Source organism: Liolophura sinensis, chromosome 13, assembly GCF_032854445.1.
Source record: "Liolophura sinensis isolate JHLJ2023 chromosome 13, CUHK_Ljap_v2, whole genome shotgun sequence".
NCBI classification, from domain to species: domain Eukaryota; kingdom Metazoa; phylum Mollusca; class Polyplacophora; order Chitonida; family Chitonidae; genus Liolophura; species Liolophura sinensis.
Window position 1 is genome coordinate 5345130 of NC_088307.1, and position 24024 is coordinate 5369153.

The 24024-nt window shown below is 37.6% G+C and overlaps 1 protein-coding gene across 1 annotated transcript in view; it reads left to right on the plus strand.

Annotated features, from left to right (window-relative positions):
• Positions 1–2003: 2003 nt before the first annotated feature.
• The window catches only part of LOC135480463 (protein crumbs-like), a 62878-nt gene continuing 40857 nt past the window's right edge, over positions 2004–24024 (plus strand). Inside the window, 8 exon segments of the mRNA XM_064760301.1 lie at positions 2004–2049; positions 2627–2874; positions 3527–3733; positions 4457–4566; positions 5733–5858; positions 11948–12186; positions 13012–13146; positions 13832–14035. Of these exon segments, the coding sequence (XP_064616371.1) occupies positions 2004–2049; positions 2627–2874; positions 3527–3733; positions 4457–4566; positions 5733–5858; positions 11948–12186; positions 13012–13146; positions 13832–14035 (1315 nt within the window).

Sequence of the window (24024 nt, forward strand, 5' to 3'; positions counted from 1 at the left end):
CAGTCTGTTATATTAGTCACTTGTAGTTAGGTAGTAAAGCAGACAAGATATATATATATATATATATATATATATATATATATATATATATATATATATAGTATCAAGACTACAACCTAATTAAATTCTTTCTAATTATATCTTATTGTCTTGTACCAGTAAGAAAATGGCATGGGCTATACATACAGAACTTTTTAAATTGTCCAACTAACAACCCAGACTTAGACACAAGAAACAGAAAAAAAAAAACACCAAACAAATATTTTGTATCACTCAGGCTATACCAACATCTTTTTCTTTCAACAGTAGCATCATTTTCAGTTATTCACTTTTTTGTATCAGTAACTTGTTCTTATAGGCCCTAGTGATTTTATAGCCCCAGGTTTGACTGAGAGGACAGGGTAACTAAACACATTATATTATTACATTATATTTGTGTATCAGGTAGTAAGGAAAACTGAAGAATATTACGATCTTACCAATAACACTGTTTAATCCCTATGATTGAAGAGTCCTCAAAAACAAAACTCTCATCAGTTTCTGTACGATATTCACAATGTGACGTGAAAACTCCTTTTGTCACGATGGATGAGACAGATATAACATCGAGTAAGGTGCTTACCTGTATTCTGGAATGACATACGTGTTTGAAAGTATGGCATCATTTGTGGCTATATATGTCAACAATTGGTGACGTCAAGCGACACCACGCAAAATTGATCGGGAACAACAGAAAACTACTGTTTCCACATTATCTTCCCAAACTAGCCACAACAGTTTTTATACGGTACAATTTTTTATAATTTAGGAGATGAATTCAGAGCAAATTTCCATCTTATCATTTATGACCCGTCTTTTAAAGGGATACAGAATCCATTCTGATTGGCTGGTCTGAGAGAAAGGCATGTCCAGACTACACCTTGCCCTCAGCTGAATTTTAAGTTTGGTACGTTTATTAAAGTGTGACAAAAGCTGCAAGATTTAACCTAGGAAACCCTTTCTCCACTGTCAGCCAATCAGAATTGATTCCGTATCTCTGTATACAGAAACACATCTCTTGACACAGAAGTAGCTTTGGCTGGCTTCACAAAATTGGCTGCTTTCGCAAAAAAGAGGAGCCCTCTCAGTTTTAGTGGGCATATGCGATTAATTTCTGACTTAAGTCTTTTCAAGGAATACTACAATCCAGGTGCTTAAATAATGTAGGGTGTTTACACGTTTCAGTTAGGTAAATTTATCAAACAAAAGGTGAAATCAAAAGCTTCCTCCAACATGAGACGCGTGGGTTTTAGTATACATTTTGTGATAATTTTTGAAACACTGGACCAAAATTCAGCATACCAAAACTAGTCTTAAAGATTGTATATCATTTTATGATATCTACTGTAGTTTTTGTTTTTGTTTGAAAGAAGCCCTATGAAACAAAAGTTCATATGTGAAGAAATTTCTGGACAGGTGGAAATAACGAAGAATGCACTACTATAACTGAGTGTATGCATGTATGATCTGGGTTTTACGTTGAGTTAAGCAATTTTGAAGTCATACAATGTAAAGGAGTCATAAGGTGTGTGTACATACACTATGTCTTCTTGGGGCAGGGCCAATCCATGCCAGCATAGTGCTTCCGCTACTTTATAAGTACGGTGTCATGCCGAAGACACCAGACATGACACCTCTTTCCTTGCTCTGACTTCTCAGTGCTGAGCAGCACGAGAGGAAGCAGCAAGTGCCATTTTTCAAAGTCTTTGGTACGACCCAACCTGGGTTTGATCCCAGATTTCCCCCGACTTGGAGACAGACGCTCTAACCATTAGGCTACCAAAGGGGTTCCGTTTTAAATGAAGTGAGACTTGGAAGCACAGGTCTTTGTATTTAGAATAATGCAGTATGTGTACCTGGTTTGTTTTTCATGTTCCAGACTTTTCCATGCATCCTAACCTTGTTCTTTGCTGACAATATGTCACTAGCTGAAGGATGTAGTGTTTATGCTGTGATCTGTCAACATGCCCTGTTCCTCTCCTGTACAGATTATCTCCCTTGTTACGGCTTGTGAGTACCACAGATCATCTCTATAATATGTTCTGCTTTCTCATTGATAAGACATCATGAGCGCAAACCTATAAACACAGACCTTCTCACAGCAACTTGTAAATAAAAATTATTAACTTTTCAAACTAACATGACAGCCAATAAATGGTAATACTGCTTTGATTTACACAATCAGGTTTACAAACTAATTTGTAGTCTTTAAATATCTTATTTGATAAATGTTGATGCAGTTTAAATCATAATATGTGGCTTGGCCCAAAAGTTTTGGATTATGGTGTAAACTGACTCATGGAAATGTTGTTGCCTTTCTGTGTTGTAATGTCACAGTATAATCCCTCTGATGGTCATATCTGTGCTGTTATAGTGTTCTGGTGCTTCTTTGTGGTGCTAACTGTGAACACACTCTGCACTGAGTGCTCTGAACTGTGACCACTGACCACTGTTTTCAAGCTGCAGTAGCTCCTGGATTATTGTTGAGTTGACACATTATTTAGTTCTGAAAGAAAACAATATAAAATTGCTTTGTGAATATATTTCCATTGGTTCTGTCATTTTTAATACTTTTACTTTGTTACAGTTTCAGTTGTCCTTCTTCAGTGTGTTATACCCGGAGAAGCCTACTTTGTAGATGTCGACACATACATCCGCTTCCCAGCAAGCTCCGCCTCTCTGACAGGGGCAGATAACTTGCTGGAATTTCAGTTCAGGTTCTGCAATGATCGAGGCATGCTGATATACCAAGAAGGGGGAGACAATTTCTTTGCTCTGGGTGTTAATTCTGGGAAGATATACATTGAATGGAAAACATCTAACAAAGTTGTGGAGGTAATTTTTAGGATTGGGAGACTGTAAAACTTAGTTGGTTTTCAGGTTGAGAATTGCTCTGGGAATTCTTAGATCATAAATATGATGAACGTCATATCCTAGTTCCAGAAGGCTATGCCAATTTTGTTTTGTGTTTTATGGACAAGCACGTATTTTATCCGATATTCAGGTTTTTTTTTAATGAATTTGGTGTTTTACTAGGTAAATAATTATGTCTTCAGTAGGACGTATTGCCAGATTAAGCCAGATTTTCCACAAATTAGATGTTCAGGTTATAGTCATCAGAAGTTAACAGGTTTCAAGGTCCATTTGTTAAATGCATTCATAGCTCTAAATGAAGATGTATTTTGAATGATGAAATGTAGCAATCTGTGTGTATCAAGTGGCAAAAGGGGGAAGTGACATCAGTGGGCCCAGTATGGTCTTTAGTGGTCTTTCATTGGATATTTACTTCATCTTACTAATTGTGGTCTTTGCCTTTGAACACCAATCAATTAAATACACAAATCAAAAATTTACAGACTGTTGTGTTCTGTCACACATTTAACATTTAACGGTGTGTTTGTTTTTCTTTCGTTATTTGAAAGCATAAACATAAAACCAAATGAAAACACTTTATTGACGTATAATTTTTCTTTACTTTTCTTTCCAGCTTGAAATTGGAAATGGTGACCTACAACCAGACATTACATACACTGTGGAAATCATAGGTTTACGTAACAGACAGGTTACCAGGGCAACCATTAATGGCCAAGTCGTTCTTGTTAACTATCTGGTGCAACTGTCACTGGAGCTTGACCTTTCAGGATTGACAGGTGACATCTATGTGGGCGGGTACAGAGATGTCAGTCAACTGAAGGTATGTATCCTTTCTTTTCAATACAAAACTCACAAACCTTCTCTCCTATCTATATTCAGAAATAGTAATACAAGTGATATACCACCAGAATACTGGCCTGGCTTAGAAGAAACTGTGCAAAAATTCATGAAGTGTATCAAGCTAATCCCCGAAATACCTGTAATTCCTCCCAGATTTATAATCTTGAATACGTAGAGTTTATGGTTTTTGTTCCATTGTTGTCAGTATGTTTTTTTCTTGTTTGTAATGCAAATAATTATTCACTATGGGTGCCGTACTACCACCATTTTAATACTGGAATGTTCCAGCTATAGTCGCTGCTTTCTGTTACATTGTTACCTGTGTGGATTCAGGGGAGACAACTTTCACAGTTATGCCCCTTATCCATCCATTCCTTGATAAACACTTAATATTTACAGATTGAAAATAGTGACTAAAATCAGTAAATATGGGGTGAATTCATGTTGATTGTCAAACTTGTTAGTTCTCTGATGACAATACAAATTATTATTGGCAGAAAATACATCTGTGCAGATGAGATAATTTAAATTTTGTTTCATCTGGGTAAACTGTAGCATTTACATTAGACTTCTTCCTGGCTTTTACCACGTTTCCTTTGTTGAAAAAAATTTCATTGAAAGTCATTTTAATAAAATGTAAGAGCTAACCACTACTCAAAGCAAAAGATGAATGAGATGTTATGACAATTTTGTTTGGCATTAGATTGACACGCAACGACTGGCTGCGTACCTGGTGACTTGTGTTGATTACATCACAGTGAATGGCAGACAGCTGAACTTTACCTTGGCGGAGAGAACTGATATTCAGCAAAGGTGAGGTTTTACCTCAAGTTGTAAAAGGTGTTTGAAACCACCTCAAATAATGAACAGTTTAAAATGCTACATAAAACTGCCAACTGTGTGCTTTTAGTTCACAATATTTGAAAAGTTATATCAGCCAGGAAATTGGAACACATTTCCTTTTATTTATGATTTAAGCTGATATATGTAGGAATGTATTATTGACTGTTTTCAAAGTTTTTAAAAAATGGAATTGTAAATACTGTTAGTACTTGTTTAATCTTCATGTATTGTTATAGATGGCTTCTGGGAAGACCAAATTGTTCAGTTTGATAGTAACCCTTTTTGTTTAAATAATGGTTTCATTCATTCACAAAACTGATTACCAGGTGGTCACTTCAGTGATTAAATTTATAAATAATTAAGCACAAATTCACCTAAGCTACGACATCCCCTTCAACGTTGATGTTGTTTTGCGTCCATGAGCCTTGTTAAATGAATGGCCGAATTTATTTATTTATTTGATTGGTGTTTTACGCCATACTCAAGAATATTTCACTTATACGACGGCGGCCAGCAATATGATGGGTGGAAACCGGGCGGAGCCGGGGGGAATGGCCGAATTCAATAGGTGGGATGTAAAAACTTCAACCAACTATCCAACACAAATGACTGGCTTTATAGAGCTGCTTAATCGCATTAATAGCTCAACATAACACTCAGATTACACTCATTGCACGACACAGTGATGTAACTACAACTTAGTGGCATGTTATCATAAATACAGTATCGTCAAACTGTTGTTTTAATAGAGATTAAATCAAGAACCTGATTTATCATTATGATGGTATTATGAGTTTGCATTTCATGTGAAAGACACAAAGATAGCAATTTTAGTGTTATTTCAGTCTGAGTAATAAAAAAGATCTGGTTTCAGTCAGCAAAACAAATGAAATTGACAAATGCTAAGTATTCATTCATTCATTCAGTCAGTCAGTCAGTCAGTCATTTATTGGAAACCTTCAACCTTTTCAAGCCCTGAAGCTTTTTTCAGTAAAATTTATGCATGTAATTATGATGAGGATGATTCTAAAAATAATTTACTTGGATCGTTAAAGATGCAAGCTTCATAAAGTTGGAAAGATTGAAGAATGAGATGTATATTACTCATGATTTTTTGTTTTGTTTTTTTCATTTAGTTGTCCTCTAGATTTTTGTGCTGACCCTACCATTGTTACCGTGACAACGAGGTCAGCCTATTTACAGATGGACCTGCCTCTGGTAACAAGGACCAATACCATTATCAGCTTTAAGTTTAGAACAAGGTACTGAGTATATCTGCATGTAGTTCTACCCAAACTTTAAATGGACTCTCCCCAACATTTGTATTGACTGTGACCATATATCTAATATGTACCATTTCCGTATTTACATGTATTAGAATTCGTTACGCTTTCATTGGAGGAAAGCATGGGTCATGTGATCTTGTGTAAATCGTGACGTAACATGTAAACTGTACAACTTGCAACTAATATACAAGTGTTTCACATCAAATTTGTGTTGGGACAATAACTGTACTTGAACTAAAAAATTTTCAAGGTAAGAAGAAGAATCTTTGGAGCCGAAAAAATAAAATCAAAACCTGTTTTTTTGTCTTTTGATGCTGAAAATTCAAGATATTATCCTGCCCTCCAAATAAATCTCAAAGCACCTATTTAAGGCCAATGGAAATCTCAGAACGAAGTTTCAGGTCATTCGCAGTAACCTCCTCTCGTAGGTACCACTACCGTCTGCCACTTGTGCCTCACTGCTACTTTGGACAAATGATGTTAAAGTTAAACATTACTCTGTTAGATATTAAATATCACAGTAACTTTCTCTATCTTCAAGACTTTTGATGATTTTACAACATTAATTTCAATTTTTCTTCAAATTACTGAAAGCAGTGATACATTCCTGTCGGTTTTTTAATTCAGGATACCTAGATAAGTTTGTAAATATAACAAATCCATCTGGTATTTTTCCTCCGCCTCACATGCTCACCATCTGGTATTTTTCCTCTGCCTTACATGCTCACCGTCTGGTATTTTTCCTCCGCCTTACATGCTCACCATCTGGTATTTTTCCTCTGCCTCACATGCTCACCATCTGTTTTTTTTCCTCCGCCTTACATGCTCACCATCTGGTATTTTTCCTCCACCTCACATGCTCACCATCTGGCAGTTTTCCTCCACCTTACATGCTCACCATCTGGTATTTTCCTTCGTCTTACATGCTCACCATCTGGTAGTTTTCCTCCACCTTACATGCTCACCATCAGGTATTTTCCTTCGCCTTACATACTCACCATCTGGTATTTTTCCTTCGCCTTACATGCTTACCATCCAGTATTTTTCCTTTGCCTTACATACTCACCATCTGGTATTTTTCCTCTGCTTTACTGCTCACCATCCAGTATTTTTCCTCCGCCTTACATTCTCACCGTCTGGTATTTTTCCTCCACCTTACATGCTCACCATCCAATATTTTTCCTCCATCTTATATGCTCACCATCTGATATTTTTCCTCCACCTTACATGCTCACAATCTGTATTTTTTCCTCCACCTTACATGCTCACCATCTGGTATTTTTCCTCCACCTTACATGCTCACCATCTGGTATTTTTCCTCCATCTTATATGCTCACCATCTGGTATTTTTCCTCCACCTTACATGCTCACGATCTGGTATTTTTCCTCCACCTTACATGCTCGCGATCTGGTATTTTTCCTCCACCTTACATGCTCGCCATCTGGTATTTTTTCTCCACCTAACATGATCACTATCATATGGTTGCAACACTGTTATAGTGGTATTGAGAGAAAAGAGCAGGCTAGACCAAATCATGAAATGTATTCATTCATTCATTCTTAAAGTATCTCACATAAAGGTTAAAAAGCATACCATTTTTCATCATGTTTCATTACGGAGATATAGCAGTTCAAAGTAAACAACATCGTGGGGATTGAAAAATTAAAAAATCCATGTGATAAGTTTTAGCCATTAAAACAAGATACGTCAATCGGACAGTCTTTCTTCCTTTTAGACATTTCAGAGTGTTTTATGAGTGACACAGAGCCATCTTTGTCGTTGCTCCAACATGGCACATACCCTGGCCTAATAAGAATCCCTAATCAAGATTTGATGAAGTAATAGTGTTTGTAAGCACATCAGAACAAAATGGTTGTTGGCCATATGGATCTGTTTTCACCCCTCTTGCAATCTTTCACCTGAGGTTACATTATGTGTTGTCTTTTACCTGGAATGCCTGTAAGCTGTGGTCAGTCATAATCTGTCATTTTTTATATGAAGTACAGTATGTATATATGAGAGTTGTAAACCTTGTTAAATGACGCACACCATGTACAGATTTGTGGGACATTAACTTATTTCATGTAATTGATTATTTTGTCCAATCAGAGCTCAGAGTGGTCTTCTCTTCTACCTTGGGGGTCCTGCATATTTGACCTTGTTTTTAGAGGGCCAAGGTCATTTAAATGTTGGACTGAATACAAAGGTATGTTCATCTCAAAATTTATCATTTTCACCCAGTGGAAAAAGTGGTTTTTATTCGCAAATTCATAAGGTATTTTGTATAACGTGTCAAAGGTTTCAGCAGCATTCGGGAACAATGTGATAAATCAACAATAGGGCAGACTGCCACGGTGCATCAGTCATAAAAATCTTAAATGTTTCAGGGGACAGGTTTGGGATCGTATGCCACATCCACAGTTGGCGGTTTTAATGATGGACAGTGGCATTACGTGCGTGTGCGTCGTGAAGGCAACACTGCTTCCTTGACCAATGGAAATGGGCGTTCATTAACCACAGTCACTTATGGTGGGTTATCATTTTTGATGGTTAGAAAAAGGAGTAAAAAATTTCAATTTTTAAAATTTCAGGAAATACCCTTCTTCGAATGATCTGTAAATGAAGTTAAATATAATTGAAATGTAGTAATTATCCCATATGTTGTTTTTCCTGACTAATAATTAAGAATTCTGTGTACAGTCTTAAAGTTTCATTAACTGTCCATGGGAAAGTTGGTCAGCAACATGCGGATGGTCGAGGGTCTCGACGTGAAAACACCATTGAAATAAATAAATAAATCGCTAACTGTCTTCTGGGTTGTATGCTATTTTCTCAGGTTCAGCTGGTAAGCAAATACTTTAAAACAATTCTTTCAATCAGATGCCTCCCTTGTTATGGTATGAGCACACATCTCACATCTTACAGTTTGAACCGTAACTAAAACTCCTTCACGATTATTGGGAAAGCTCTGCATAATTTTCACATCTTATCCATTTCAACACAGTTTTTTTTAGAGCGATGCTCCAACAGGGGAGTTTCCAGTTGGAACTCTTTTGTCGTTAAAGGTAAAAACAGTCCCTCTGTATCATGTGACCTGTGAAAAATGTTTATAAGCAACCTCTGTGGACATTAAATTACTTGTAATTTATCTCCAAATGTTCCAGAGGCACACGTGATACCTCTTTCCTTTATAAACCTTTAAAATTCACAAATGTTCAGCTCCTCAGTTTTTTCCATTGTTTGTCTAATCTGAATAACCTTTTGTGAAACTTTTTTCTGACACCCATGTTATAGTTTAATCCAGTAATTGTCTAACATTTTTGACAGGTCTCATGATACAGTAGGATTCTCTTCACCTTCAGTGATAGAAGAGTGTTAACTCGAAACTCTCCCATTCCGAAATATTTATTCACTTTTGTTATGCACTTCAATAGCTGTACATGTACATGTACACATTCTTTAAATGTCTGTGCCTTTTTATGCGGAAGTTTAGTTTTCCTTAGTGGATTTATATACAAAATATGTTTCATTTTTTCAGCACTTCACACCATTGATAAAGAGTTGGTGTGGCTTTTTCATGACTTTGAAAAACTTGTAGTGAAGAAAGAATGTCCATGCATCCATGTGTCTACCTGTTCTTTCTTCCATTTTTGGTTGAGTGTATAACTCCTATAGCTTGTAGCTTAGTTTAATTTTGAAGCTACATTTTTTCCACTTTTGTTGTTGAGATATATACTTGTATATAATGAATTCACTTTGATAGGCATGCTAGAGGTTAATTCCTATGATAACCATTTCACCATTTTGGTTGCAGTAACTAAGAGTATATATAAACATTTAATATATATGTACATGTAGCTAGCCAGTCCAAGGGATACTAAAATTCCATATACATTTTGTTTTACTTGAAAAGTGAATAATTGCCTTTTTTGCCTTTTTTTTTGTTATAAGCAAAATATAAGTAAAATGATTTAACAGTGGTTGAAGTTTGACCAGTTTCTACAGTAGCCAGCTTCCTCCAGCCATGAACGTTCATACATGTATGATTAATAAATAAGACAGTGTATTTGAGTGTGACCTACATGTACAACTCAACAAATCCAACAAATAAATTTGTGTGCAGGAAATCACAATCCATTTCATTAAATTTTTATGCCAACTGATCAGCTTGCGGTGCTAAGTCGATGAAAAATCAAGTGAAATTTTATGTGGTGAACAATAAATTTTCACGAACTTCATATCACCCTTCTGAACTTGCCACATACAGAGGGGTTAAAAGTTAAGTTTCCATGAAAATTTATTGCTGATATGTGTGTGTTTTCCAATTCCAGGACAAGATGTAGCCCAAACACTGAATGCCGCAGGGCTGTTCATTGGTGGACTTCCTGTTGCCCAGCAACCACTGGGTTTTCCTTCGGAAGCTAACGTCCTCTTTGACGGGGATGTTTTGAGGAGCTTCGCTTCAGCTCATTCAGCATAGCATCTGAACCTGCCAAACTTTCTTAGCTTTGACAATGTCCTGATTGAAAGGTAAGTTTTATGTTTTACAAGAGGAATTTGATTTATTTATTTATTTGATTGGTGTTTTATGCCATGCCCAAGAATATTTCACTCATATGACAGTGGCCAAGATTATGTTGGGAAGAAACCAGACAGAACACGGGGGAAACCCCAGACTGTCCGCGGGCTTCTGGCACACCTTGCCATGTTTGGGCGGTCAGGAAGCCAGCATGAACTGGACTTTGTTTCAGTTCATTGATAAGAGAGTCTTGTGTCATTGTGCTGCACTATCGCACTAACATCAAGGTCACCAGGGGCCCTACCTATTATCTGGACATGTATACAATGTATTTGATGTAATGAATGCCATGGAGCCCCCCCCCCCCCCCCCACATACACACACACAAGAGGAAGTTGTTCCTTTCTGAAGACTGCGGAGAAAAACTGAACACAAGAGAAAAGCTGTTGTATGCAGCCTAAAATTTTGCTTAATTCTGCAATTTCAGTTGAACTCAGAAATGTATCTTGTGGTTTGTTAGCACTGACAATATGTAGATTTTTTTTTTTGTAGAATCATTTTTTTTTTAATCTCTTAAAACGCTCTTTATAGATTCATTGTGTGATTGCTTCAGTGGCCTAAGTGGTAGAGCAGTCGCCTCGAAGTCAGTAAGTGGTAGAGCAGTCGCCTCGAAGTCAGTAAGTGGTAGAGCAGTCGCCTCGAAGTCAGTAAGTGGTAGAGCAGTCGCCTCGAAGTCAGTAAGTGGTAGAGCAGTCGCCTCGAAGTCAGTAAGTGGTAGAGCAGTCGCCTAGAAGTCAGTAAGTGGTAGAGCAGTCGCCTCGAAGTCAGTAAGTGGTAGAGCAGTCGCCTCGAAGTCAGTAAGTGGTAGAGCAGTCGCCTCGAAGTCAGGAGACCTGGGATCAAACCCAGGTCAGATCATACCAAAGACTTTTGAAAAAAAATTATACTTGTTGCTGCTTCTCTTGGCGAGCGAGGAAACAGGACTAGCTGGCTTGGTGTTCGTATAATTTGACTGGATGGAGTGTCATGTCTGGTGTCTTCAGCATGACACTTCACTGACAGCAGCACGTTGGTGGCATGGGCATGGACCCTGCCACAAGAACACATAGTATATTTACATACACCTACAGACTCCTTGTTGTCGTGCGAATGAAAAATAGTTAAGTACAACATAAAACCCCAAGCACACCTACATGTGTTAACTTCTTCGTGAGCTCATTCAGCTATTAAAGGGCTCCTCTGGTCACAGCTGGTTGGTCTGTCACCCTTGAGGTTGCAGGGTTGAATCTGGATTTCACTGGATTAGCTGCAGTGTTGATTCAGGAAATTTGTCTAGAAGTACTGTTAGGCACTGCTATGTACTGCTCTGGCTTTCACCCGCTATAAACCGAACTGCCTCTATATATAAAGATGTGTATTTCATAAAAACCTTACAAAATATAATTAAAAATAATCATCACAGAGTGTTTACTTCGTTGAATTTGATATGAAACCTGAAATATTTAGTAAACTTTTTATCTTTCTATTTCTTTGATGTTTTGACAGAAACATCATTCACGGCAGCTGCTCCACGTCTCAGACATGTGACCCGTCATGTCCTGCTCCACAGCAGTCATGTGACTTAGCATGTCAGTGTGCTCCAGGATTTCAACCAAATAGAACGCAGCCTACTCTTCTCTGCGAGAATATCGATGACTGCTCCCCAGACCCATGTCAAAATGGCGGACTGTGTTTTGACGAGATCTTAGACTACAGATGCCAGTGTCCTGTTGAATTCAATAAAGGTACGCTGTATTCGGTTGTGTTCACTGGAAGCTTGGCTTTCTGTCGCTAGGTTTTTAAGATTTAGGTTCAATCCCATTCTCACTCAGGGAATTTTCTAGACTCGATGGGGACCTCCGTGATCGAGGTGCCTTTCACCAATATCTTCACTTCAAGTTGAAGTCTAGCACACGCTGGCTTCCTCTCCAGCCATATGTGGGAAGGTCTGTCAGCAACTGATGATCATCAGTTTCCCCTCAAACTTTGGCCACTTTCCTTCCACCATAATGCTGGCTGTTTTCGTATAAGTGATATATTCTTAAGTACAGTGTAAAACACCAATCAAATAAATAAATAGACTGTCCTGCATCCATTGCTTATGTGTCCTTGGTGTCAAGAAATGGACAGTAGTGTGTTTTTGTGTGGTCTTACATAAAGCTCATTGGAGACTGCTTACCTTTCGTCATCATGACATACTTGGACTTACGTATGGCAGAGTTTGCCAGTGACTGGACAAAGGCAGGTGGTTTACTCTGGGTACACTGGTGTCCCGTGGACAGCCCAGTTTTCTCTAACCATGAAACCAGCTGACATTGTAGAAGTGTAAAATTCTTAAGCATGGCGTTGAACAGTAACCAAATAATAATAGTACCTTTACTAACAATATTTGTTACTTTTTATTTTTCACATTTTGATATGGAACGATACTGTTAGGGGTCATAGTACATCATTACTTCAAAAAAAAACATGGGTGATTTCTTGTAGAAAGTTAAATGCTTCTCTGATATTTGAAAAAGTCCGTCTATGAAAAAACTATTTTCTGGAGCAGATGTGTTGTTCTGTTTCAGGGAAAAACTGTACTATTCCCAACTTTTGCCTTCCAAACCCTTGTTTGAACGGCGCCACCTGTAATGACCTATTGACTGGACACACTTGTAGCTGTGCTGCTGGATTCAGGGGAGACAACTGCGAGATAGAAATCAGTGAGTCCCAAATATCAGAAGTATCCTCATGTATTAAGAGGTTTTATTGTTAAGATTATACCTTTGTAATTTTAAGTAGCACGGTTATTAACTTAGGTGCATGGCGTGTATTCGTCAAAAAGTATTTTGATTCAAATCAGAATTTAAAGGATATATGAATTGCTTTGTTTTTTGTTTTCTTAATGTGTCAGTATGTAAGTTAATGTGTCCAAACATAAAAGTACAAAAAAGCTAGCTGTCAAAACAATTTTGCTTAGGGGACAGCTTGAATTAGTGGTGCAAAGCTGGCCCCGGGTTCCCGGTATATTTCATTTCATGGAATAGAGGGGTTATTAAGAAACGTAAAATATGTCTCAAAATTGATATACACTGTACTTTTTTCTAAATTTTTGCGGCATATTTTTCTTAATTTTTTTTTCAAATCTTACTCTTTGTTTTATAGTATCTTTCATGTATCATTTAACTTTTAACCTGAATAGCAGTTAAATGTAGCAACTTTTCGTTTAATCATCAGTAGGCCTCTTTTTGATTAATTATCAGGTGGCCGTTTTTGGTGAAATCACGATTAGACACGTTCGTCACAACTTCTGGTCAAAAACATATGGTCAGAACCCATCTGTATAAGTAATGCTGTGGACAAATCTTTCTTTTCACCTATAACATAATCACTTTCACACTTTTTCAGACGAGTGTGATGCCAACCCTTGCAGGAACTACCTATCCTGTACGGACCTTATAGCTGACTTCAGGTGTAATTGTTTACCTGGATACACAGGTAAAACCTGTGAAGAAGGCATTAATGAATGTTTACCTGAGCCATGCCTAAATGAGGCTACCTGTGTCGACCTCATCAACAATTACCGGTGTGTCTGTGTTACAGGATGGACAGGTAAGTTGTCTCTATATCTAGCTGATGGAAATTTGGTGCATATTACGAATGTATTAATGAATTGTTTTCGGCACATAGTGTAGCAATGGTGGTGACATTGTTGAAATGTATAGACAGTATTTATATATGTGCAGAACTTTGTTTGGTTTCATTTCAATCAACATTTTTCAAGTTATTGCTGCTTTTATATAGACTACACCTGCTCTGAATGAAGCCCCATGTTACTGAACCTTGATTATCACATAACGCAGGACTATAGTTTTTGAGGCATGAAACCACGAGAAGGTGGGAACACCACCACCCCAACTCCCCCCACCCACCCACCTCCACCCCCATAAAACTGCAATACGTGGGTTATGTCGCGACAGTGAACAATATTTTCTTGGCAACAGAATGTAAAAAAATAACATGACATCAACCTTTGAGAGTTACAGAAGCATCAGTTTATCGTAAATTAAGTCTGACAGAGTTCAGTTGTATTTAATTAGCGCGAGGATATTTAAAGAAGACCTCTAAAAGTCGAATTACGCATCATTAAATAGACCACATAAAACTATGCATAAATATACTTTCCTTTATTTTTGTAGATTTTTGTGAAAATAGTTAAAGGTGCTTATCCAGCTCAAATCACAACACTGAATGTTGGAACAACTCACAATTTTATCCATGAGTGAAAGAATTACTGAAATGATGTTCCCAAAAATTCCTTCCTTCTGATGAACATCAGGAAATAAAGTGATGTGACATCAGAGTTCCTAGGTAACGTGGGTATGGCGCTTGTAGCCTTCCATAGTTTTCAAATATCTGAATGCCTTTCAGCACTCTGAAAAATCTGAAAAAATAAATGAAAGTATTTTTATGCATAGTTTTCAGTTGTCCGCATGATATTTTAGCTTTCTTTTACTAAAATGACCTCCGGATGGATTGCAAACATGTGCGTGACATTTACCCGGGGCTTTCCAAATAAGTTTGCAGAAATCTGTCTTAAAACCCGGTCTTCAACTAGATTATGCCGCCTACCTACCAAAGCTTGACATTAGCCAATTTCTGAGGTCTCCTCTATCCACAACTTACTCCTAAAAAGGCGCTTTTTAAACGGAAGAATCACTCCAAGGGAGGTTATTTGGTGTGGCCCTAATTTGACTCTCACAAAATGAAACATTGTCAACACAATTCCCTCTAAACTTCCCAACAGATTTTTATAGAAAGTCGGCAGATATGTTGGAGACATGATGTGTAGATGTGCGTCTGGATACTGTAAAGTCAGCTACCCTTCTCTTCTAAATACAAAAGGCATCAGCATGGGGTGTCTTTATTTATTTATTTGATGGGTGTTTTACGCCGTACTCAAGAATATTTCAGTTATACGGTGGCAGCCAGCTTTATAGTGGGATAAAACTGTGCACAGACCAGGGGGAACCCACGACCATCCACATGTTGCTGGCAGATCTTCAAGACAACCGGAGTGCAAGCCAGCATTATCTGGACTTGAACAGCGACCGCATTGGTGACTCCTGGGTCATTACGCTGCTCTAGCGTGCTAACAGGCTGAGCCATGGAGCCTTCAGCATGGGGTGTAAACTGTGACACTGTTGTTGCAACAACAGTGATAGTTGGCAAAGTGGTAAGACATAACCAGTGAAATGCATCCTTTGTCAAATTATCACCGCTAAGGTTTTATGATAACAGTTCGTGTGAGCAGAATTGAAAAAAAATGCTGTGGTGTTAATTACAATGTATGAGACATCACTGGCCTAGAATTGTGCCAAATGCTGTGTTGTCATGAAATTTAATAAATGATCAGTTCTGAGGCTGATGAAGTCCAGTGTGGTATTGTAGTGTGTGCATTTTCTCTTGTCATGAACATTTGTTGGCGCGCTGTTTAGCTTTTAATTAACCTCATGCTTTTAGATGTATTGATTTCAAAATGCGAGATACATTCTGCAACATGCTTGACTGGGAGTATCACAGTACAGAGTATGCAGTACAATTCTTGACAATGTGCTTGACTTTTCATAAGCAAGTCATTTACATAAATATTGAAAAGTAAGGGCTCAAGAATAGAACCTGGAGGAACGCCAGATTTCGCTGACAGAATTGCACTGCTGAAGTGTTACCACTTTTAATAGTTCAATGTTGTTTTGTGTCGCTGCAGGTTTATTACACATAGGACCCATCACCAGCATTGTGCAGTATCTACCATCATGCCATAAATGTCTGAATTTGTCAATTATTTCTTTCTTTTCCTCACGGACAACAAAATACTAGAGATTCAGATTAAATGATTCTTGGAAACAGAAATTTGAGTGAATTACATGTGTTTACTACGCCAAACGTTTTCTGAATCAGTTTCTATATGGGATGGAAATTCAAATATCTGCAGCTGACACATGTTCTGAACAATTTTTTTTTTTTTTTCAATTAATGTCAAATCTCCATCACACATCATGTCATTGCAGGCATTTTAGATGGCTCAAAGGTTGAAAAATTTGACTGGGTGTAAAAAACACGGACATTTTCCCCCCATTTTGTGGCTGAGGATTGCTATAGCTATGAATTAAAAACCCCCTGTGTAATGGGTCAGATATGAAACCCAGCAATTTCAGCGTGATCGTAAAGATCCAGAACCAAACCTCTGACATCGATGGATGACTCATCTGGCGTGTTAGACACAACAAAACAATCACTATAGGGCTTATGTACCCCACCATATTTCAGTTCTCTCTTAGCTTGTTTCAATTTCGGCAAGATCAGTAAAAATTTTAGTGTATTTTATAAACATAAATCACAACAGAAGTTTTTTGATTGGTGTCTTGAGAAAGGTTTTTTTGTTTGGACTGTGTATTAGACACAAAATCCTGTTCAATATATGTGCTTTTTTCTTTTTTTTCTTTTTTTTTCTTTTTTTTTCTTTTTTTTTGGTGAGTGCTTTTATTTGTTTGTTATGCTGTGATATTTAATCAGAGGATATGTCACAATTCACACATTAAAACAAAAACATGTTAACGAAAATTGTGGCTTAGTTGCAATTATATTATATTTTGTGTTTTTGTTTTGTGGAAGCAAATTATATCCTTCTGAAGAATGGTGTCTGATTTCTTCCAGTGAAAAGTCAACCAGAAAGATATGTTTGGATGCCTGTGATTTAAAATTTGTGTGTATCATTCTGTAGTTTTTTTTTTTTTTTTATGTTTGCGGTATTTAGACACAGTCAAGAAAAATCTATTTCACTTCTCCCTTATCTTTGAATTAAATGGCCTGTGTTATGTTTGTATTTTCAAGAATAAGAATTATGTCAGAATTGTTATAAAAATGATGTGTAAACATTGCTAAGAGTGTGTAAGGTTTACACATGTAGTAAAGAGAACCCAGCTAATCTTCATCACTCTGCAAAGGCTACACTGCCCTCTTTGTCCTGACATGGGATAGTAGTCATCAGGAGTCATTATTATTTGCGAGAAGACACGGTCCTCAAGACTGGCCCGGGCTCCGTGGCCCACAAAGGGCTCTTCTCAGCTTTCTTTGTTGCTTTGTCCGATCAACACGTGCCTGGCTGACTGTCTTCTCTCTTTGCTGAAAACCCATTGTTAAAAGCCTGTTGAATATTAATGAGCTATTGCTATGGCGATTGCATCGGATCACTCCCCTCACTCTCCACTTTTACTTCACAGTGTGGTGCCTGGACCAAGTGACACACCCACTAACCCTACTCCACTGTTGTGAGGGGGGAAGATTCAGAAGGCAAAGATAAGGTTGGAGGGGTGGGGTGAGAGGGGAGTACAGGGGTTAAGAAATGAGTATGGATTGGCTTCTTACTGCCTTCAGACTTGCAAAAAGAAAAAAATGTAAATACTGTACAAAATTCCAAGAAAACTGAAGTGTTTATATAATTAAAGGACATAATAACATATAGCTGCATTATGAGGGTTGAAAAAAAGATAAAAAATTTACTCAGATGTATTTAAAAAAATTTTAATAAATATAAATTAATTGGCACGAATTTTCAGTTTGAGAATAATATGTCATATGACTGCGTATTAAATAAATATCTTTTGTTGCCATATTGGTTATATCTGGGACTATTATATGTAGTATAATATACAATGTATATAATAGTCGCAGGTTATATGTAGTCACACAGTGTTAGAATGTACAGTGAACATTAACCATGCATGAAGCTAATGAGTGCTAAAACCTCTAAAAACATGGGTTTAATTTCAGCATAAAACATGCTAATTCACTGAAGAGGTATACATACAAAAATGCATGTGTGTTAAGAATGTACTTTTTATGGTGAATATACTTTAATTCAGCTGAAATTTGTCATTGTTTCAATTTGTTCCCTTAATTGTTGAGCTGTACACATCTGTTAGACCCATAGTGTCTTTAATAGCAGTAGCTGAGGGTAACACTTACACTATGCAGAGTTCCCTGTTAGGCCACACCCTCTTCAATATGTCCCTTCCCTGACCCCTACAGGCTGGGTGATTAGTGCAGACACAGCCCAGTGGGGGGGGGGGGGGGAAGGGGTGCTTAGCCAATCTACCCTCTGCACATACAACAACAGGACATCTGGCTTATATTTGAAATCCAGGGTTTAATCAGATCAGAGTTGTAGATCATAGGGGCTGCTGCAGTTGTCCAGTTCTTAGTAGTAAACGGAACAGTGCTCTGTGTTCAAGATGCACTGACCTCCAGGTCCGGTTCTTAAGGGGACAGTCCAGTGTTGTAGAGCACTGTGAGGTTGCTGACCACTAAATAAGGAAGTGTCCAGATTTGAATAGTTAGGGGAACAGTGCTGACTCCTCATCATTTCCAGTGTTAGCTTTTAATAAGGCTAAGGCTAAGGCTAAGCTGACCACTTTGGGTTTGCTGACCACTGTGAAATAAGGATGTGCTCAATGTTTTGAAACCCACTGAATAGAAGTTTGTTCTGATGATTCAGCAGTCATGTATATTTGTCTGTGGAGATTTACTGTCAACCAATCTTTCTTCAGTAATAGTTAAGAAACTTCAGGAAACATCATTCAATTGTCTTTGGATTCAGTCTGAGAAAATCTAGGATCAAGTCAGGAAAATTAATGTACAATGACCTTCACCTTACTTCTGCATTGACCTTCAACCTGCTCCTGCATTGACCTTCAACCCACTTCTGCATATTGACCTACAACCTGCTTCTGCGTTGACCTTCAACCCACCTCTGCATATTGACCTTCAACCTGCTTTTGCTGTTGAACTGAAGCCAACATTGGTGTTGGATGGAATGCTGTCGTAGAAACGAGAAGTACAAGGAAAAATTGCATGCTGTGATATACAGGGGATAATATCAGATAGCTGGTCTAATGACACCTTTGAAATGGTTCCCCCAAACCCTCCTCCAGTTGGTTTTTATACTTAGGAGTCAAGCGGTGGACACTTTATCAATCGACAAAAGTAGTTCATGAGGCAGTGGTAGTTTTGGCTGAAAGTGGCTGGAAAAAGACTATATTGACTGATATTGATTTGGGTTAACGTGTATGCTATACAGGTGTGGTAGTAATCAGGCTTGTCTTGAGAAATAGCGAACCAGTGTGAGCCGTGGAAAACCTATGTAACATAAGCTCGATCAAGAGTATAGCCAGAATGTTACATGTTTAATTATTAATTACTCGTGCAAATGGGTTAATTAATCAACAACAAACAGAGTCGTTGATCACAAGTTAGCTGTGGAGAACACCAGCGTCGCGATCACTGAGGCGTGTCTACAGCTGTGAGCAGTTCATGTAACACCCTCCTGGTCTGCATAGTTTCCCAGCCTGTTACCTGGATGGTAGAAAGCTATTGATTGGATTTGCACCTGGCTGTCAAGTACTGTTAGATAAACTGTTTGATGTGTTATTGGAAGAGAGACATACCTATACTGACAGGAGCTGTGCTGTAGATCTGATTAGGACAGACACTTACACCTAATTAAGCCGTGGTATTAGATGTGTTATTTATATATTAAACCGTGGTTGACGGGGAGTCTGTGAAGTGCGACTTTTGTTGGCAGAGAAGATTTCCAATGATGCCAGAGAGGTGGTCAAATGTGAATCTCAATTCTCACAGCCAGTGAATCATCATCGAGGAAAATATCGTGAAAATTGGCTCGGTTATATGCCATGTGGATGTAAACTTCTGGAATACCCCAGATCTGGTACTTAGATGAAAAAAAGATGTGTTTTCAGACCCGTGTATAGCTCCAGTATTCCTATGCACGATCATTGTGGGATTTATGTCTTTAAGTTGATGCTTTGTGATTTTCAAGGATATGACCTTCCCGTGTGCCAACAAAAGACATATTCATCTGTGGAGTTAAAGCGAGATGAACTCTCAGAACAGGTCTGTTAGCTAAGCATGTAAATATCACCTCTGTACAGAGGAACAGGACTGGCAAGCTAGCCACTCGATCATGTTTCTTAATATCACCATCCCAAGAGATGAGACATATGAACTGTTTGGCTGATGTTTTCTGGTGTTCGTAGAACAATAGCTGAGGGACGCCTGACTCTATCAGGTTTCATCTGATTCGTGTTACGTCATCGCATTTACTTGGCTGGCCGTTTGACTTGTCGGGAGGTTTTTATTGAGACCATTGTTGTCAGCACGCTGTGTAAACAATGTCATCCAGCTCAACAGAAGAATGGAGTTCTAACCAAGCGGTGTCATAATCATGTATTCAGGCAGTTAACATGTACTGAAAATGTTAAAATGGAGGAACTTTTTTCATAATCAGAAATAGTAATAACTTATATTAATATTTTTAAAAAATTGAGAAATTGTGAAGTTATTTAATAGGATGTTTTTTTAATACAGACATAAAAAGACCTGATAGACATTGATAGTAATTTAAATTTTTTTGTTGTAAACAAGGCTACTAAAGTAAAAATAAGAATACATGAGAAAAAATTATTTTAAAAAAAGATTATTGCGGTATGCATCAGTCAGTACACTTGCAAGAAATCAGTCAGCATTTCTTCCTGGAAATTAAGTCATCTTAATAGAAATCACAATTGACAAATTTTGGCTGAAAAAACAAAACAACAAAACAAAATTAGATGTTTATGTTTTGCACGGAAGTGCATGTTTTGGCCTGCGTGGCCTTTATATGGAAGTATGAAATAATATAGAACAATGGAGTAAGTGATGACGTAAGGTGTGGAGGACAAGACCACTGAATGTAATCCTGGCGATGACCTGAGCCAAACATGAAGAGCGCAAATCTGTTGGTTGATGTCCTATCAAGGCGTTGCTTCTAAGAGTGCAGTCGCAGCTGTCATTGTCCTGCAGTGTCACTCCGTGGTTGCACCCAGACAACAAACGCGTCTGTCCTGCAGTCAGCCTCTACAGCTGCGTGTTGCGCGTTGATCTCTCTGACGACTGCAATCTCCTTCTGCATGTTTACAAGTGAATCTGCAATAGCCAACTTGTTCATTTTAGTCTGCATCTGTGCTGGCAAGGGTTTGTTTTTGTGTGGGACGGAACTTCTGCCACTGCATTAGCGTTGCAGTTTTGCAGTGTTGGAAATCACTATTGGAAAAGACTGTCTTAGGTACTATAGTGTTTATACAGAACTGTTGAATCAGCAAGTTTGCGGGCTGTATTTCTTCTGCAATCTTTCATTAACTGTGAGAAATTCAGGAGCTTACGTATAGTGCATTATTATTGAACCAAATCCAGACCAAGTTCAAGAAACGCTAAGTACGGTCCTGTTTCGGAGACTTTGTTTACTTCGTGGTGAGACGGTCCATGAGGATGCGTAGTCATGGCAACGGTGACTCAGTATCGCTGTCTCGTCGTCGTCGCAAAAAGTCTTCTGCTCGCTTGGATTCTTCTTTCACCCTTGTCAGGTAATTAATAGTTTCTAAAATTACTCATCGTCTTGTGTTTTGCTTCTATTTTTAGCTATTTTGGTTGAGTCATGTCATCGTCCGTGTATCAATCAAGTTGATGTCGCTTAATGTTCTCTCCAAATCTTGCTTTCAAATTCAAATTTGGTCGCTGAAGCTAAATGTTTGTTGAACAGAATCAGCTGTGAAAATTAGTGACAGGCATTTTTTTTTACTGAATACAATTATTGATGGAGCGTTGTTGATAGTTATTTTCAGCACACAGGAAAATGTTGATTTTTGAATAAATGAATCATTATGAGGGGCTTGAATCCACATTGGCAATAATTTCAGCTATATCGAGGGAAGATTTCTAAATAAAACCACCCATATAATTTCTGTGATAGCTTTCAATATTTGTGCTAATAATTCACAGGTATATTTGATTAGGAAATGTGAAGAAGAGATCATTATTGTGGTGTTCTGTATCAAAGTACCTGAGACTTTATGAAATACCAAGGCTTATTCATGCATAATATAATGCATTATACGTGTTGATAAAAGTTGATAAAGCACAAATCTATAAGTAAGATTTTGTCTTTATCTGATACAGACATAACTTAAGCTTTAGAATAAATCTGCGATTTTAGCTTCAGGATTGTTATATTTGGGGATTGTTGGCCAGCGCCTAATTCTGCGTAAGTCATGCTGATTGCTACTATTTATGTAGGCATTTACATGAACAGTTAGAATAAACCCCTGACTAAGGTAAATTGACAAGAGGTGATTTTTGCAATTTGCCAACTGTCACACTGTCATCACTGCTCTGGTTTTACTCTCTATGCTGTTATCTCTTTTTTAACTACATGGTTTGTGTTTTGTCAGAGATCTCAAGGAAAAAAACATGTCCATTCACGCAACTGACTTTGTCAATATATAACCATGAATGGTTTTTTATATTATAAGAATTTTGATCATGCAGAACTAAAATATCTTAAATGTACATGGATATCTGAAACATTAAATTACGTGATGTGCTTTTTTGAATTTGTAGGGAGAATTACATCTTTGACATGATCCGTTCTAAAATGTATGACACTGTTCATGAGTGATAGGATTCTGTCTCTTCCTAATGAGAAGATTTATTACAATTTACTAACAAATATGGGAATGACTTGTGAACCATTTTTTTACCTGTGATTACATAGTTAAAAAAAAGTTCGGAATGAAGGAGTGAATGATAATGGCTTAATGCCAGGGAAGGTGAGAAGCCAGAGCATAAACCTAATATCAAGCTTCCTGCCCTTCGACCAGATTTATTGTCTATAAAATGTGTAAATTACCTGAGGCACACTGTAATAACAGATGATCACATGCTGTTATCTCCCATTGAAAGAGCTCTTCATTTCCTGTGAGACCTGTTTCTAGGGCTCAGCTGGGAGGATGTCACAAAGTTTTGCCATCGTAAAATGCATTCTCGCAAATTGTGTTGGCTTATGCATTAATATTTAATTTTCACCATTTCTGATGTGGAGTTTGAATTTTCAACTTCTTCTTTTGTTTTTTTTTTTAATCTGCTGCTGTCTGAAACATATTCCTGAATAGCATTTACATACTGAAGGCTTTCTCATAATAATTCTAGCATGTCAGAGTGGTATTTTCATATGTATTAAACATAAACTCTTTGTAATAGTTTTCTGGCATTCTGCAGCGCTGATCCCTTTTCCCAGTTGCATGTGTATTTATTTTGATATGTTTTAATTTATAATTCCTCTATTTACATTGGATTCAAACTGTGCCTCCAGTGACTTAAATTTAAGTCTGATGTGTCTTATAGGGTTGTTAAACTCTGTATTTACCCTTGAAACATTGTCATAATAATTTTATTCATAAAGGAATAAACTAGAGTAGAAAGAATTTGAAGCGGTTATTATCAAGCTAATTATTCTTATACTGGATAATGACGCTATTAATCTTGTTCATAACCAGATTCTGAGAAGAAGTGCTGGGTCAAAATCAGAGTTCAAAACCAGATGTGATTTTGAACATACTTGTTCTTCATCCCTATAAATCTCCTTATGACTACAACCATATGACCTATCCGTGTGCCTCAAGTCTCAGTCCAGATTTTGACTTTGATAA